General features: G+C 43.4%; 1 protein-coding gene across 5 annotated transcripts in view; it reads right to left on the bottom strand.

Moving 5' to 3' along the window:
• The window catches only part of SMPDL3B (sphingomyelin phosphodiesterase acid like 3B), a 93,855-nt gene that overhangs the window by 30,397 nt on the left and 47,028 nt on the right, over positions 1-16,430 (bottom strand). For all 5 annotated transcript variants that reach the window (XM_063954565.1, XM_063954567.1, XM_063954564.1 and 2 more), the window contains one exon: positions 14,252-14,432. In XM_063954565.1, the coding sequence (XP_063810635.1) occupies positions 14,252-14,432 (181 nt within the window). The remainder of the gene's footprint in view (positions 1-14,251; positions 14,433-16,430) is intronic.

Raw genomic sequence — 16,430 nt, 5'->3', positions numbered from 1 at the left:
GGTCGTCTTTACGTCCCTGAGTTCCTGAGAGCTAATGTTTTGACTGAGTTCCATGATAACAAAGTTTCCGGGCATCCAGGGATCTCTAAGACATTGGAGTTAGTCTCCCGCTCAGTATGGTGGCCTGGTCTTTCTAAAGACGTTAAGGAGTTTGTTTCTTCATGTCAGGTTTGTGCACAGCATAAGGTTCCCCGTTCCTTGCCTATCGGGCAACTTATGCCCTTGAATGTCCCTCTCAGGCCATGGTCTCATATTTCCATGGATTTTGTGGTGGACCTTCCCCTTTCAGCTGGATGCAGAGTCATTTGGGTGGTAGTAGACCGTTTTAGCAAGATGGCTCATTTCATTGCCCTTCCCCGACTGCCATCTGCCCAAGGATTGGCAGTGTTGTTTCTCCGCCATATTTTCAGACTTCATGGGTTGCCCACTGATATTGTTTCTGATCGGGGTCCACAATTCGTTGCACAATTCTGGAAGTGTTTTGTGCTTCATTAAAGATGAGATTGTCATTAACATCTGGTTACCACCCACAGTCCAACGGGCAAACCGAGCGAGTTAACCAATCATTGAAACAGTATTTGCGTTTGTACTCAGCCAAACTCCAGAATGATTGGTCCGAGTTTCTTCCATTAGCGGAGTTTGCTTACAATAATTCTTGTCATTCCTCCACCAACGTGTCTCCATTCTTTTCAGTTTTTGGTTTTCACCCCAGAGCTAATTCTTTTTTTCAACATTCCTCAGTTTCCTCGCTAACCTTAACCTCCCATCTCAGAGCCATTTGGAAAAAAGTGCACCTTGCTCTCAGAAAAGCGGCCTTTCGTGAGAAAAATTTTTCTGACCGGCTCCGACGTCCTTGCAATTTTAAGGTGGGAGATAGGGTATGGTTGTCGACTCGTAACATTAGACTTCGACAATCTTCAGCTAGGTTGGGACCCAAATTTATTGGACCATTTCATATCATTAAAAAAGTTAACCCAGTTGCTTTCCGGTTACGTTTACCAAAATCTCTTCGGATTGGTAATACGTTTCATTGCTCCCTGTTGAAGCCATACATTTCTTCCAATAAATTTCCTCGGAAGATCTCTCAGGGAAGATCTCCAGTGGATGTACAGGGACAACAGGAGTTCCTGGTGGAGAAGGTTCTCGATTCCAAGTTGTCCAGGGGCCGGCTTTATTTTCTGGTTCACTGGAAAGGTTATGGTCCAGAGGAAAGGTCCTGGGTCCTGGATAAGGATCTTCATGCCCCAAGGCTCAAGAGGGCATTTTTTCGGGAGTTTCCTTGGAAGCCTGGCTTTAGGGGTTCCTTGACCCCTCCTCAAGGGGGGGGTACTGTTAGGCGCCGGGGTCCGCTCGTCGGTGCGGCCCGGCGCCTAGCAACCAGGGACGCCGTACGCGGACAGTCGCCGGCTCACTGGCAACGCTGGATGCCGGGCGCGCTGAGCCGCACGGACCCTAGCAACGGGGACGCCACTGGCGGACCGTGTTCCCCGTTGCTAGGTTTTAAGAGTTAATGTATTCTCCTGCTCTCTGGCCATGCAGCAAGGCAGCTGCACGGCATTTATTCTAATCAGCCTTTTGGCAGCTGATTGGAGGACTCCTTGTTAAATACACTCCCAGGGCTTCTCACAGACGCCGGTAATAGCTTCCTGCATGCTGTTTCTGTTTGCTGAGAGTCTGTTCCAGTCTTGCTGTATCCGGTCATTCCAGTATTCGGAAGTCCTGAACTCGGAAGTTTGTCATCTTATTCCTGGAGTCCTGACTAATCACCATATAACATCCAGTGGTGTTCGTGAGTCGCAGCCTTGCCGTGTGTTGCGGCTTGTCCGCTTTATTATTTATTATTTGTGTTTTGGAGCATTCTGCGGAGGGTTCCGCTTCCACAGGTCCACTCTGGTATCCGGCGGTGCTGGGTAGGAGTATTGGACAAGTGGATTTTGGTTGTCCTTTTCCCTGGCGGGTTTCCGCACATACTTCTGTTTTTGTTAGTTAGCTTGTTGCCCCTGGCCTGTTGTCAGTCAGAGGTCCTCTTGTTATCATCCTGCCTCGGATTTCCCTTTGTCTCTCACTAAGACCGGGGGGCACCGGAGTTGGGCAGACATAATCCGCCCTTCAAACGTGGCTGCCAGGGGCTCAAGAAACCATAGTCTCGCAGGGGATTTCCGATAGCACGGGTGAGACAATAGAGTTAGGGCGCCAGGGGCAACTAGTCTTCCCTGCTCCCGTTACCTGCATTCCATTCCAGCGCTCTGGTCCTTGTCATAAAATCTCCTCCGGTCAGGAGTGCTGGAATCATAACAGCTGGTGATTCCTGACCTACCGAACAGTAATTGTCATGACATTGAACCTGGGGATTATGTAATGATTAAAAATTTTCTACGCTCAGGTTGCCTCATTGACAGGTGGGAAGGACCGTACCAAGTCTTGCTAACCAGCACGACAGCATTAAAGGTTGCCGAAAGAGAGACTTGGGTACACTCGTCCCACTGTAAGAAGGTCGCTGACCCAGAGAGAACCCGTGACAAAGAGCAGAGTGTAGAGAACATCGTATCACTGGAGTGTCTGTTCCGGGAAGGTTGAGAGGCAGTACTGTTGAGATGGCACCTGAGCGCGGAGAACAACAAGACCAGAGGCGGTTGTCGCACCAGTTTTTTTTATTTTTCTCCATCCCCCACTACCCTCCTTCTCTCTTTCTCTTTCTCCCCCTTCTTGTTTCCCTTCTCTTCCCTTAACAAGATGGACTTACCCCAAGAGACTGCGTTCCGGGTTTTCCTGTTAATCCTGTTGTTGACCAGGACAGTCTGTTTCGGTGAGAGTCCCAGAGAGGTCGAGAAAGGATCTAGAATGGATTCTGATGGCGAGGATGGATTTGTAGAATCTCAAGAGCAACACATCACTCGAGCAAAGGCGAGTATCAGAAAGCGATCTGGTAGTCAGGGAGCTCGGAGGCATTGTGAAGGGTTATTGGCTGAGGAAAATTGCATTTGTAGGAATTGTGAGAACATAGTCGAGGATGGGTGCATCCAGAGATGTCAGTCCAGCCTTAATATCAACATGGACCGTCATCCATTGAGTGATTACCACTCACTAGTGGGTAAGGTCTTAAACCAGACAGAATGCTGGGTGTGCTCACAAGTACCTCAAGGTCAGAGCAAGTCAGGATTAGTACCGTACCCTTTAGCAATAGATGAGGTACTCGAATTATGGGGTGGGAGACCGGTGGACAAGAAATTCAATATTTCTAGGCCCCTTAGTTTGAAGCTCCACCGGTATCATGTAGATAGATCCTTATTATGTTTCAATATTTCCAATTACCGAAAACCGGGAAATTGGGAAGTGACGTGGAATAACCAGACAATGGCCTTTTCGCACAGAGCTGATAGGATACCCATAGACTCTGAACTTGTATGCCAAATAGCCAACAGTGGAAGGTATTTTCGGTATAGGTATACTCGAGGAAGCAAGACCATGTGGTTTGGAGAAGTATCACCAGGGTACTGTGCTCATATCATCCAGCCTGATACTTGTGCTGAGCAGATGGGAGAACTAGGGATTGGGTTTTTCACGTGGAAAGTTTGTAATATGGTGATGTCATATTCTGTCCCCTATGTTCGCCCCGATGATGCCTATTTCATATGTGGGAGGAAGGCGTACAAGTGGCTTGCCCCGAGTTCAGAGGGATTGTGTTATATTGGAAGAGTACTGCCAGAGGTCATGACCATAACCCATGATAAGATGAAAGATGTTCACAGCAGTGCTCAGGCTCCTTATTACTCATACTCACTATGAACACATCGTCAAGAGACACCTCATAGATAGGACAGAGCACGCAGCCTCTGATTTGATCCACAAATCCACCGGGATTCAATTCCTTCTCGCATTAGACATCACCCGTACTGCCAGAGGAATTATAAATTATAGGTATATCCATGCGCTAGCGAACTTGATAGATAATATCACTGAGATGTATGACGACACCTTCAGGTATACGGGAAGGGAGTTACAAGCTTATAAGACGGAACTGATTTAGCACAGGATGGTCCTAAATTATATCACAGCCGTGACGGGTGTGTACTGTGTTACTCTGGCAACTCAATATGGTGTGAAGTGCTGTACATATATCACGAACAGCACTGACGACCCCACGGAGATTATCGATCAAAAGATGGACAATATCTTGCAGTTGAAGTGGAAGTTCCGGAAGAGACACAACCTTACCCTGACGGCTGTGGGTAATGAGCTGACCGGCTGGGTCTCATGGTTGAACCCACAAAATTGGTTCTCAGGATTAGGAGAGTGGGCTCAAAATGTTATTATGAGTGTAGGGAAGTATCTCCTTTGTATCCTGGGAGTCGTCATAATTATTGGCTTGATATTTAGGTGTGTTCGAATTCTGACGCGGCGCAAGCACGGCACAAATTTGATGAGTTTAAGGAGTGAGGGCATTGTCATAGCAGCAGATTTAATTTACGACCCATCCATAGAGACAGTGTTATGATAAGGATTGCAAATGAATTCCATGGCCTGTTTCTTTCACCCGTTTTTCCTTTGTCTCCCCCTCTGCCCAGATACACCCATTCGGAAAAGACATCAGCCCTACCCAAGAATGTTTATGAAAATGTTATGTGAATGTATTTTAGATATGTGTCTTATCTTCATCTCTACAACCTTCAGTTAATGACACACATAGTCGACAGGTGATATCCACATATACTAGCACTCACATATGTTGCCCCTCCATGTATCATCAACTAAAAGTGCACCCCATTTGTTGGAACAAGAAGCCGAAAAGAGCTTGGTAGTGTTTGTTGGCCCACTTACAGACCCTTAATACGGGATAAGAAGGATTTAATGTATACTTCGCAATACCTCGAAGCTTATCTAAAACATATACGGCACGATGATACATGCCCCTCAGACATGGATTCATACATACATGCTTTTTACTATCCCACTAGGTCATACATTTCCCGCCTACAACTGTCCTCCGACCATCCAATCGTCTGTAGATATTGTATTGATATTTTTCTGTTTAGTTATTAGATAGTGGCAGTTATTGGTGACTGCCAAAGGGTGGACTGTCAAAGTCGAAAAAGATTGCAGAACACACATCACGTACAAACCGCACACACATGCCCTCTGCGCGTGCACTTTTTCTGCCGTGCGTGCACATATCCGCAATTTGCGTATGGTCGCTCCCGCGGTCCTGTGCATCGGCGCGTGGTATGGGTATTTACGGCAGAGTTTGTGTACGCATGGAGAGCCATCAAAACACATTACATATTTAATCCAAATAGTACACAATGTACACATAGGGGTAAATTTACTAAGAATCGTATTTTCCCGTTTGAGGTCAAAGTTCAATCACGAATGACATCGAAAGTGTAAATATGCAACTTTTTGAATTGATTACGACTTATTTACTAAGCTGCCGTATTCTGCATTTTCGGTTTTTCCGATGTCGATGTCATTCGTTTTTTTAGGCAGTGTTTTACGTGAATACACAAGATGGGCGGTCTCCAAGCGCTGCTTTTGCAATCCTTCTGTCCTGATGATCCTCAAAGAAATAACAACAATATGGCAACAAATGTTGAGCTCTTCAATATTTTATTGCTGCAGCCTGTTGTTTTGCTAGAACTGACCTTTCTTCAAAACAATGCATTCACATAAAGGTTTCTTTCATCACCTCTTCTATGTACCGCAGTAAGTATGTACAATATCCGAAAATTAGAACCTAGCTTACCTTATGGATAAGCCCTATGTGCTCCAAAAGGTATCTTTTTCCACAATGGTCTCCTCCACGTCCACAAAGATAAGTTCCACGTCCTCTTTATATTAAAAAAATTTATTCTAACCACAAGCATGTGGTAAAAACAATTAAAAATGAACAAACATAAAGGTACCCACTATGGACAGGCAAGGCCACTTCCACTTACATCCCTTAGATGGATATAGAGATAAAGTATAACACCACCAAAATGGTGGGTATCCACATAAGCGGTAGGGTTCAAGCCTGGGGTCCTTAAACAATGCACCAACGCGTTTCGGATGTAAATCCTTCCTCAGGGTGTAATTGTGGAAGTGACCCTCTCGGTCCTTTATACCCACTAAACATTATCACATGATCATGCCATCCAATGGGGTTACAGTAACATCTAAATTCATCTTTATACACCGTTAATATACCCCAAATACTGCATATAGACTGATCTCCAAACAATGGTCATAAATATATCCATAAATACATATTCTTACTAAAAATCATTTAAAAATTCATAATTTCATGTTAATTGGTAATAAACAAAATCCGGTTAATAATCCAAATGGTCACATATATCCCATATTAGTATCATGGCTCCCGGATTATCACGTCCATATATTCAAGAAGTCCAGGTTTATTTAATCCTCCCCTTCCTCTATGATGTCATTCCGTGTTCACCGATGTTTTAGTTTGTTGAATCTGGTAACCATGGAGATCGCACGTACTGCACGTATCTCCTATGTCCCTGAAGGCTCCTTCCTGTGTTTGCAGTGCATACGTCTCTTTCTGTATAGTAATTCAGACCCGGAAGCGTTAGTCAGTCATTACTTCCGGTCTTTGGCACGCATTCACGGAAGTGGGTTCTTAGCCGTCATGGAACGCATCTATTATCACTCGTAATTCACACACCATAAGGGGGGAGAAATATAAAATAAAAGATTAATGGGATGTTCTGGTCAATCCAATCCTTAAAAATAACCATACCTATTATCAATACAGCTACATTATGATGTTAAGATCGCTATACATCAGGACTATAAAACTCTAATAAGTAATTCTTTGTTTACAATGCAATACATATCGATTTGAATCGCATAATAAATCTTATGTTAAATTTTAAAGAAACCATTTAGTCTCAAAGTCCATATTGAGACCTTTTGGATGCAAAGTTTTTAACTCAAAGATTTTTTTCATCTCAGCTCTAGCAAGTCTCGCCTCATCATCATTCCTACGCCAATTTGGATTAATGCATAGAATGGCACAAAAACTAATAAGATGTGAAATGTCCCTATTATGAACCTCTTTAAAATGAAGGGAGACATTATGAGTGTCTAAACCATTTTTAATATTGCGAGTATGCTCCGCCATGCGGACCTTAAGCATCCTGGTTGTCCGTCCCACATATTGCGACCCACAGGAACATTCTAACAAATACACAACGTTCTTGGTTGAGCACGTCAAAAAATCCCTAATAGGATATATCTGTTTTGTGTGGGGAGGTGATCGCAGTTCCCTGGATGCTTTCTGCACACACCTCAACAACAATCAGTATAATATTAAATTGACATTCAATAGGAGTGAATTGGAAGTTAACTTTTTGGACCTTAAGATTTATGTAGAAGATGGTATGATAAAAACTAGCAACTATACAAAAGAAACTGATTGTAACTCATTCATAGAGTTCACCAGCAACCATCACAGTAATTGGTTGCAGAGCATTCCAATGAGTCAGTTCAATCGCATCCGGCGGAATTGTACGGATATGGATAAATATGTACAGCAGGCAGACGTACTACAGGAACAATTCCTGGAAAAAGGCTATGATACCCAAATAGTGGAAAGAGCACGGGAAATTGGAACTAGTTTGGACCGTACCAACATCCGGAAAAAAACAAAGGGGAGTTCCAATAAGAAAAATGGGGAAGTAGCCTTTATTACAGGTTATAACAGCCAGTATAGACAAATTGAAGGGATTGTAAGAAAACATTGGGACATTTTGAGTAGAGACCCGGCACTGGAGGGTCACGTCTCTAAAAATCCCAGATTTGTTTATAGAAGGGCAAAAAATCTGAAGAATGAGGTGGTTAGTAGTGTCATATCGGTCCCTAGGATGCAGACCAGGATTAAGTCCAAGGGTTTTTACCGGTGCGGTTCATGTAAGATGTGTCGTCTCTGCGGGGACAAAAGAAATAAAATAACAGAGTATATATCATCATATACAAAACAGATATATCCTATTAGGGATTTTTTGACGTGCTCAACCAAGAACGTTGTGTATTTGTTAGAATGTTCTTGTGGGTCGCAATATGTGGGACGGACAACCAGGATGCTTAAGGTCCGCATGGCGGAGCATACTCGCAATATTAAAAATGGTTTAGACACTCATAATGTCTCCCTTCATTTTAAAGAGGTTCATAATAGGGACATTTCACATCTTATTAGTTTTTGTGCCATTCTATGCATTAATCCAAATTGGCGTAGGAATGATGATGAGGCGAGACTTGCTAGAGCTGAGATGAAAAAAATCTTTGAGTTAAAAACTTTGCATCCAAAAGGTCTCAATATGGACTTTGAGACTAAATGGTTTCTTTAAAATTTAACATAAGATTTATTATGCGATTCAAATCGATATGTATTGCATTGTAAACAAAGAATTACTTATTAGAGTTTTATAGTCCTGATGTATAGCGATCTTAACATCATAATGTAGCTGTATTGATAATAGGTATGGTTATTTTTAAGGATTGGATTGACCAGAACATCCCATTAATCTTTTATTTTATATTTCTCCCCCCTTATGGTGTGTGAATTACGAGTAATAATAGATGCGTTCCATGACAGCTAAGAACCCACTTCCGTGAATGCGTGCCAAAGACCGGAAGTAATGACTGACTAACGCTTCCGGGTCTGAATTACTATACAGGACGAGACGTATGCACTGCAAACACAGGAAGGAGCCTTCAGGGACATAGGAGATACGTGCAGTACGTGCGATCTCCATGGTTACCAGATTCAACAAACTAAAACATCGGTGAACACGGAATGACATCATAGAGGAAGGGGAGGATTAAATAAACCTGGACTTCTTGAATATATGGACGTGATAATCCGGGAGCCATGATACTAATATGGGATATATGTGACCATTTGGATTATTAACCGGATTTTGTTTATTACCAATTAACATGAAATTATGAATTTTTAAATGATTTTTTAGTAAGAATATGTATTTATGGATATATTTATGACCATTGTTTGGAGATCAGTCTATATGCAGTATTTGGGGTATATTAACGGTGTATAAAGATGAATTTAGATGTTACTGTAACCCCATTGGATGGCATGATCATGTGATAATGTTTAGTGGGTATAAAGGACCGAGAGGGTCACTTCCACAATTACACCCTGAGGAAGGATTTACATCCGAAACGCGTTGGTGCATTGTTTAAGGACCCCAGGCTTGAACCCTACCGCTTATGTGGATACCCACCATTTTGGTGGTGTTATACTTTATCTCTATATCCATCTAAGGGATGTAAGTGGAAGTGGCCTTGCCTGTCCATAGTGGGTACCTTTATGTTTGTTCATTTTTAATTGTTTTTACCACATGCTTGTGGTTAGAATAAATTTTTTTAATATAAAGAGGACGTGGAACTTATCTTTGTGGACGTGGAGGAGACCATTGTGGAAAAAGATACCTTTTGGAGCACATAGGGCTTATCCATAAGGTAAGCTAGGTTCTAATTTTCGGATATTGTACATACTTACTGCGGTACATAGAAGAGGTGATGAAAGAAACCTTTATGTGAATGCATTGTTTTGAAGAAAGGTCAGTTCTAGCAAAACAACAGGCTGCAGCAATAAAATATTGAAGAGCTCAACATTTGTTGCCATATTGTTGTTATTTCTTTGAGGATCATCAGGACAGAAGGATTGCAAAAGCAGCGCTTGGAGACCGCCCATCTTGTGTATTTGTGTGTTTAAAGAAGTGGTGTTCTTTTGGACGGTTGCCAAGCTGCAGCTAGGGCGCAAGTCATTGTTTTCAATTTTTTTCAGTGTTTTACGTGAGTGACTTGTAAAACACTGCCGACTTTAATACAATGAATCTCGGCCGGATCTGAGAGATCCGTGCTGGGCTTCATTGTGCACCTTGTAAAAAAAATAAAAATGTTTAAACTTAAAAAAAAAATTGCGTGGGGTCCCCCCTCCTAAGCCAAACCAGCCTCGGGCTCTTTGAGCCGGCCCTGGTTGCAAAAATATGGGGAAAAAATTGACAGGGGTTCCCCCATATTTAAGCAACCAGCACCGGGCTCCACTAGCTGGACAGATAATGCCACAGCCGGGGGTCACTTTTATACAGCGCCCTGCGGCCGTGGCATTAAATACCCAACAAGTCACCCCTGGCCGGGGTACCCTGGAGGAGTGGGAACCCCTTCAATCAAGGGGTCCCCCCCCTCCAGCCACCCAAGGGCCAGGGGTGAAGCCCGAGGCTGTCCCCCCCATCCAATGGGCTGCGGATGGGAGGCTGATAGCCTTTGTTGTAAGTTAGGAATATTGTTTTTAGTAGCAGTACTACAAGTCCCAACAAGCTTCCCCCGCATGCTGGTACTTGGAGAACCACAAGTACCAGCATGCGGCGGAAAACCGGGCCCGCTGGTACCTGTAGTACTACTACTAAAAAAATACCCCAATAAAGACATAACACACACACCTTGAAAGTATAACTTTAATGCATACATACACACCACCATATACACATACTTACCTTATGTTCACACGAGGGTCGGTCCTCTTCTCCATGTAGAATCCATGGTGTACCTGTTGAAAAAATTCTTACTCACCAAATCCAGTGTAGAGGGCTCCTCGGATAATCCATTTGTAATCCACGTACTTGTAAAAATAAAAAAACGGGACATCCGACCACGAACTGAAAGGGGCCCCATGTTTTCACATGGGACCCCTTTCCCCGAATGCCAGAAACCCCCTCTGACTGATGTCTAAGTGGGTTTCTTCAGCCAATCAGGGAGCGCCACGTTTTGGCACCCTCCTGATCGGCTGTGTGCTCCTGTACTGTCTGACAGGCGGCACACGGCAGTGTTACAATGTAGCGCCTATGCGCTCCATTGTAACCAATGGTGGGAACTTTGTGGTCAGCGGTTGACCGAAAGTGACCTCACCGCTGACCACAAAGTTCCCTCCATTGGTTACAATGGAGCGCATAGGCGCTACATTGTAACACTGCCGTGTGCCGCCTGTCACACAGTACAGGAGCACACAGCCGATCAGGTGGGTGCCACAACGTGGCGCTCCCTGATTGGCTGAAGAAACCCACTTAGACATCAGTCAGAGGGGGTTTCTGGCATTTGGGGAAAGGGGTCCCATGTGAAAACATGGGGCCCCTTTCAGTTCGTGGTCGGGTGTCCCGTTTTTTTATTTTTACAAGTACGTGGATTACAAATGGATTATCCGAGGAGCCCTCTACCCTGGATTTGGTGAGTAGAATTTTTTCAACAGGTACACCATGGATTCTACATGGAGAAGAGGACCGACCCTCGTGTGAACATAAGGTAAGTATGTGTATATGGTGGTGTGTATGTATGCATTAAAGTTATACTTTCAAGGTGTGTGTGTTATGTCTTTATTGGGGTATTTTTTTAGTAGTAGTACTACAGGTACCAGCGGGCCCGGTTTTCCGCCGCATGCTGGTACTTGTGGTTCTCCAAGTACCAGCTTGCGGGGGAGGCTTGCTGGGACTTGTAGTACTGCTACTAAAAACAATATTCATAACTTTCAACAAAGGCTATCAGCCCCCCATCCGCAGCCCATTGGATGGGGGGGACAGCCTCGGGCTTCACCCCTGGCCCTTGGGTGGCTGGGGGGGGACCCCTTGATTGAAGGGGTCCCCACTCCCCCAGGGTACCCCGGCCAGGGGTGACTAGTTGGATATTTGATGCCACGGCCGCAAGGCACTGTATAAAAGTGACCCCCGGCTGTGGCATTATCTGTCCAGCTAGTGGAGCCCGGTGCTGGTTTCAAAAATACGGGGGACCCCTACGCTTTTTGTCCCCCGTATTTTTGGAACCAGCACCAGGCGCAGAGCCCGGTGCTGGTTGTTTAAATATGGGGGAACTCCTGTCAATTTTTCCCCCATATTTTTGCAACCAGGGCCGGCTCAAAGAGCCCGAGGCTGGTTTGGTTTAGGAGGGGGGATCCCACGCATTTTTTTTTTTAAATTAAAACATTTCCCACCCCTTCCCACTGAAAAACATGCACGGATCTCATGGATCCGTGCATGCCTATCCAAACACGGGATAAAAAAGCAGGTCTGTTTTTTTTTAGCACTTTTTCACGATTTGTATTTCATCACGGCAGTGTTTGGCTATTGTCGGCAGTGTTTGTGTTTTGCACTTTTTAGTAAATTCCCGATTTCTACCAAATTGCAGGCGTATTTGACCGATGGTGTATTGATTCGTGATTTTTTCCTAGGACTTCCAAAATATTACGAATGCCCTCATCACTGCCGTGATTTTTGCTTAGTAAATTACCGAGATGACACTTTGAAGAAAAAACGGCATCTCGGTCAAAATCGGGACCTTAGTAAATATACCCCATAGTCTCCTTGCACCACATCAAAAAGTTATAGCTGTTTAAATGGTTGCAGAACAAAGGGATTCACCTTTACAGGATAAGAGGGGACAGACTAAGGTTATAAGGTGATATTTGGTATCCAGCTGTAGGGAATTTTAAGGGTAACATCCGGTGTTGGTCTGCGGAAGATCGCATGTTCCTGCGGATAGTTATGTGCAGAAGCAGAATATAGATATAAACTGTATTTACTGTATATTATGTATGCGGCGGGAATCCAGAAGAGACCACCCACAAGAGCAGTTGAGAAAGACATCGCCTACCTTTTCAAATCAACCTATGACCTCTCCTGTACTGTAAAAGTGCATTCCTGTGTCCAATGGACAAAGGGATTACAGTATCCATTGTATTGCTTTTGGAAGAATTGTATAAATAAAGCCTGCTGCAGCCCGGCCACACACAAGACTCACAACGTTATCTATTTGATGACGGAGGACCGGACCGGGAAGCGCACGCGAATATACTCACGTATGTACATTGACCTGTAGCCATTATTCTGTTATATATTGTCTTGTATTGTAGTGTATAATTTGTATTGTAAACCCCCTTTCAGAAATAATCCACTGTGGTGTCGGAACCCAGCGGTAAAATCACAATTTGTGTCGTGTGCTCATTGCCCTGCTAAGGTTTAAAGTGTAGTATTATTATTGCATTGCATTGCTGTAGAAGGTTTAAAGTGTATCTCTGGGTGTGTACGCGCTGTGAGTACTTTGTACCGTCAGCGCGGCGTGTGTACGCAAAGTCCGTACACTGTACGGGACTCTGTACGCTCATAGCGTAAAAGGTGCGTAGTGTGAGAATTAAGTATAGCGGCCGCAGCGGCTAAAGGTTTAAAGTGTATTTACGGTGTGTTTAAGGTATAGCTTTTATTCCTGTAAAGATAATCGGCTTTATCACTGATATAGGTTTTCACAGGTCGTACAAGTTATAAAAGCAGTGATATACAAGAAATATTCAGTGACTTTAATATGTGTTTTAAACAGGTGACAGTGGTTTGTGAGTGAAGAAGGCATTCCTGTTTGGCTAGGACAGCATGTAAGGTTGTCAAATTGAGCTAAAGGCGCTACCAGATAGCAAACATACAGTGCTGTAGCTGGTAGACAAGGGTGCACCCCAGAAAGGCTGTTAGTACTGTATAGCAGTATCCCTAGTGACTAGGATTCTATGCTGGTTTATGGTGGGGTTTGTGTGTCTGCTAGGCAGTGATGTGAGGACGACAGTTTTGCCCAGGGTCTGCATTAAAGGCCCTGGGCAAAGCAATGCACTGGGGCCCCTTCCCCACCCATTCACGGGAATAAATAAAAATAAAACAAATCATAACTTTCCCTTCTTGCAATCCCACACCGTCTCTCCACATGCTTCCATACAGTGAAAGGCTGTCAGCATTCTGATTGCTGGTTAGTTTCAATCATCCACCAATCAGCAAGCTGATAGCCATTGGTGTCGTGCTGAAGGCTGGGAGGCAGGTAAAGAATGCTACCTGGCTGCTCTGATTGGGTGTAATTCACAATCACAGTGGCCATTCAGCATTCTCTACCTGCATCCCAAGAAGCTCCGAAGGCACCTGCAAGGGAGGCTGAATTGTGGGGCCCTGGGTATGTTCCCAGTGTGCCTATGGGTTAAGATGGCCCTGTTTCTGCAACCCTGGATAGAAATGTGGATGTCTGGTGGTTATCAGTCCTAACTTATGAAGACTAAACACTATCAAGTTGCACAAGGGTATAGCAAGGCAAGATGAAACTTTCTGTTGGAAGTCCATCTCTTAATGTATGTCTTATTTACTATATGTCACTAAATCTCACAGCTATTAGGTAAACTAGAAATTGTGAACCAGACTGTAATAGTTACCCGAGTTGCCGTAAAACATTCTGAAGGAGTCTGTGTGATGATGTCCAAAAAATTGTCCTTGTATCACTGTATGGTGTTTCTGGATGATCTCCACATAGCGCTTGTTAAAATTCTCTCTGAACCAAGACTTCTCACGTTTCTTTTCAAAGTATCCTGGGGGAACATGTCCCACAATATACACCTGCAGAAAAGTTTATCAGGAAATATGTTATGTTTTTGATTTTAAGAGCACAAGTACACCTATATGGGATAAACTCCCATGCATTTGGTGCTGCATGATTTACAATATGTCGTGAACTAACTAAAAAACCATTACAACAGAATAAAAGAGACAATAATCAGACAGATTATCCAATAAACTGGTATAATAACCCCCCCCCCCCAAATATACCACATTATAATTAAATAACATGTCTCATATACTAACCCTTTTGGTGTACATGATTACAGTATTCCATGGATTGGAAGAACATACATTTTGCTAAGAAGAAAAAGCCAGCCAGGCTAGTTTGTTAAATAAAGGCTTATGAATGGGAAAATAACTGGTGCCATATTTAAAAAATGTATTCTGGAGCGATTAGGATCACAAAAGGGGTAAACTAAACTGTTACTACTGTTGTAATAAGAATTGATTGACAGGCAGAGGCGTTTGCAGGGCGGTATAAGGCGTTGATGGGGCGTTGGAGGGGCGTCGACTCGGCGTTGAATGCATATGTCGTCGGACATGGGGGCGGGTTCGAGGTGGCCGCGTGACTTCACACACGGCTGCTGCGACCCGAAAAATGGCTGCCCTGCGCCTGCCTTCGCAGCCTGGCTGCGGAGGCAGGGGGGCTTCCACAGATCAGCGATGTGATCGTCAAATTACATTGCGATCGTATTGCTGCCGGGTATTTGCATGATGCACAGCCTTGCCCTGTGCTGGGCGGCCCCCAGCATGCAATCACAGCCAGTTGCAGCTTTGCTATTTTAGTAAAACTACAGCTGCAGTTGAATGAGGGCCAAGATACAGAAATAATCTGCATACCATTCTACCTGTTGATTCCTTCTACTTTGATAAGGCTATGCATTGTATTGATTTGTACAAATTACTTCTCTTAAATCAATCCTTACACATCTTTGTCCAACTCTTTGAACCTGAGTTGAGTAAAAAAGAGCAAAGTACAGACACGTTTGTAAATAAAAACTACATTAATCAAGGTTCTGATTTGCAATATAAATAGCTTTTTGACAGCACTCAGCTTGGGTACAAAAGTCTGTTATCAGATGTCTGTGAGCAGTGGTATACAGTAAATATATATCACACAGTCAGAGGCGTAACTAGGGGTTTTGGAGCCCAGGACAAAATTACAACCTTAAGAAAGCAACAAACCCTTCACTATTGAAAATAAACATTTAGGGATATAGAGATCCTCATCTGTGCTTGTCCATTTGGCAAGAACATGATGATTCATCTGACCATATCATCTTCCGCCACTACTCAGTAATCCATTCTATGGGGGAGATTCAAATGTTTGAAAAGTCAGTTGGGAGTCTTTTTTTTCCTATCTAATAGACAGGAAATGTTTGAAAAGTCAGTTGGGAGTCTGTTTTTTCCTATCTAATAGACAGGAAATGTTTGAAAAGTCAGTTGGGAGTCTATTTTTTCCTATCTAATAGACAGGAAAAAACAAACAACCCAACCGACTTTTCAAACATTTGAATCTCCCCCAATATGTTCTCAAAATCACTAGACTTGCAGGCATGCATTTTCAGGTGTGATATCAGGTTTATGCACCGAAACCAAATTGTATCCTACACGGTTGTCGACAATGCATTTCTGATGAAACTGGCTGCTCACACCACAGACTGAAATTTCCAGTTACCTGATGTGTAACTGAATTTATATATGGATAGCACAATCCTAAAGAATGCTGATATATCCTTAACATCATGTCACTTGTCAGTATTTTTTTATATTAAAGTATTTTAGAATAAGTAAGGAAAATCAACAAAAGATGGGAAGATAGTAAAGAAGAGTATACAATATGGTAGGACATGGTACCATGTGTGACAACAGGAGTAGAGATTTGTCAAAATCAGATCAATTAAGAGGACGCTCTGTATCAACTCAGTGTAATGCATTTACTACATTGAGACCAGTGGAGCCAGGTAAATTCATGTCTTTTCTTGTTCAGATTAA

Source organism: Pseudophryne corroboree, chromosome 2 (assembly GCF_028390025.1).
Source record: "Pseudophryne corroboree isolate aPseCor3 chromosome 2, aPseCor3.hap2, whole genome shotgun sequence".
In the NCBI taxonomy this organism is placed as follows: Eukaryota; Metazoa; Chordata; class Amphibia; order Anura; family Myobatrachidae; genus Pseudophryne; species Pseudophryne corroboree.
The sequence above is the reverse complement of the archived record's forward strand: the minus strand, read 5'-3'. Positions and strand labels throughout refer to the sequence as shown.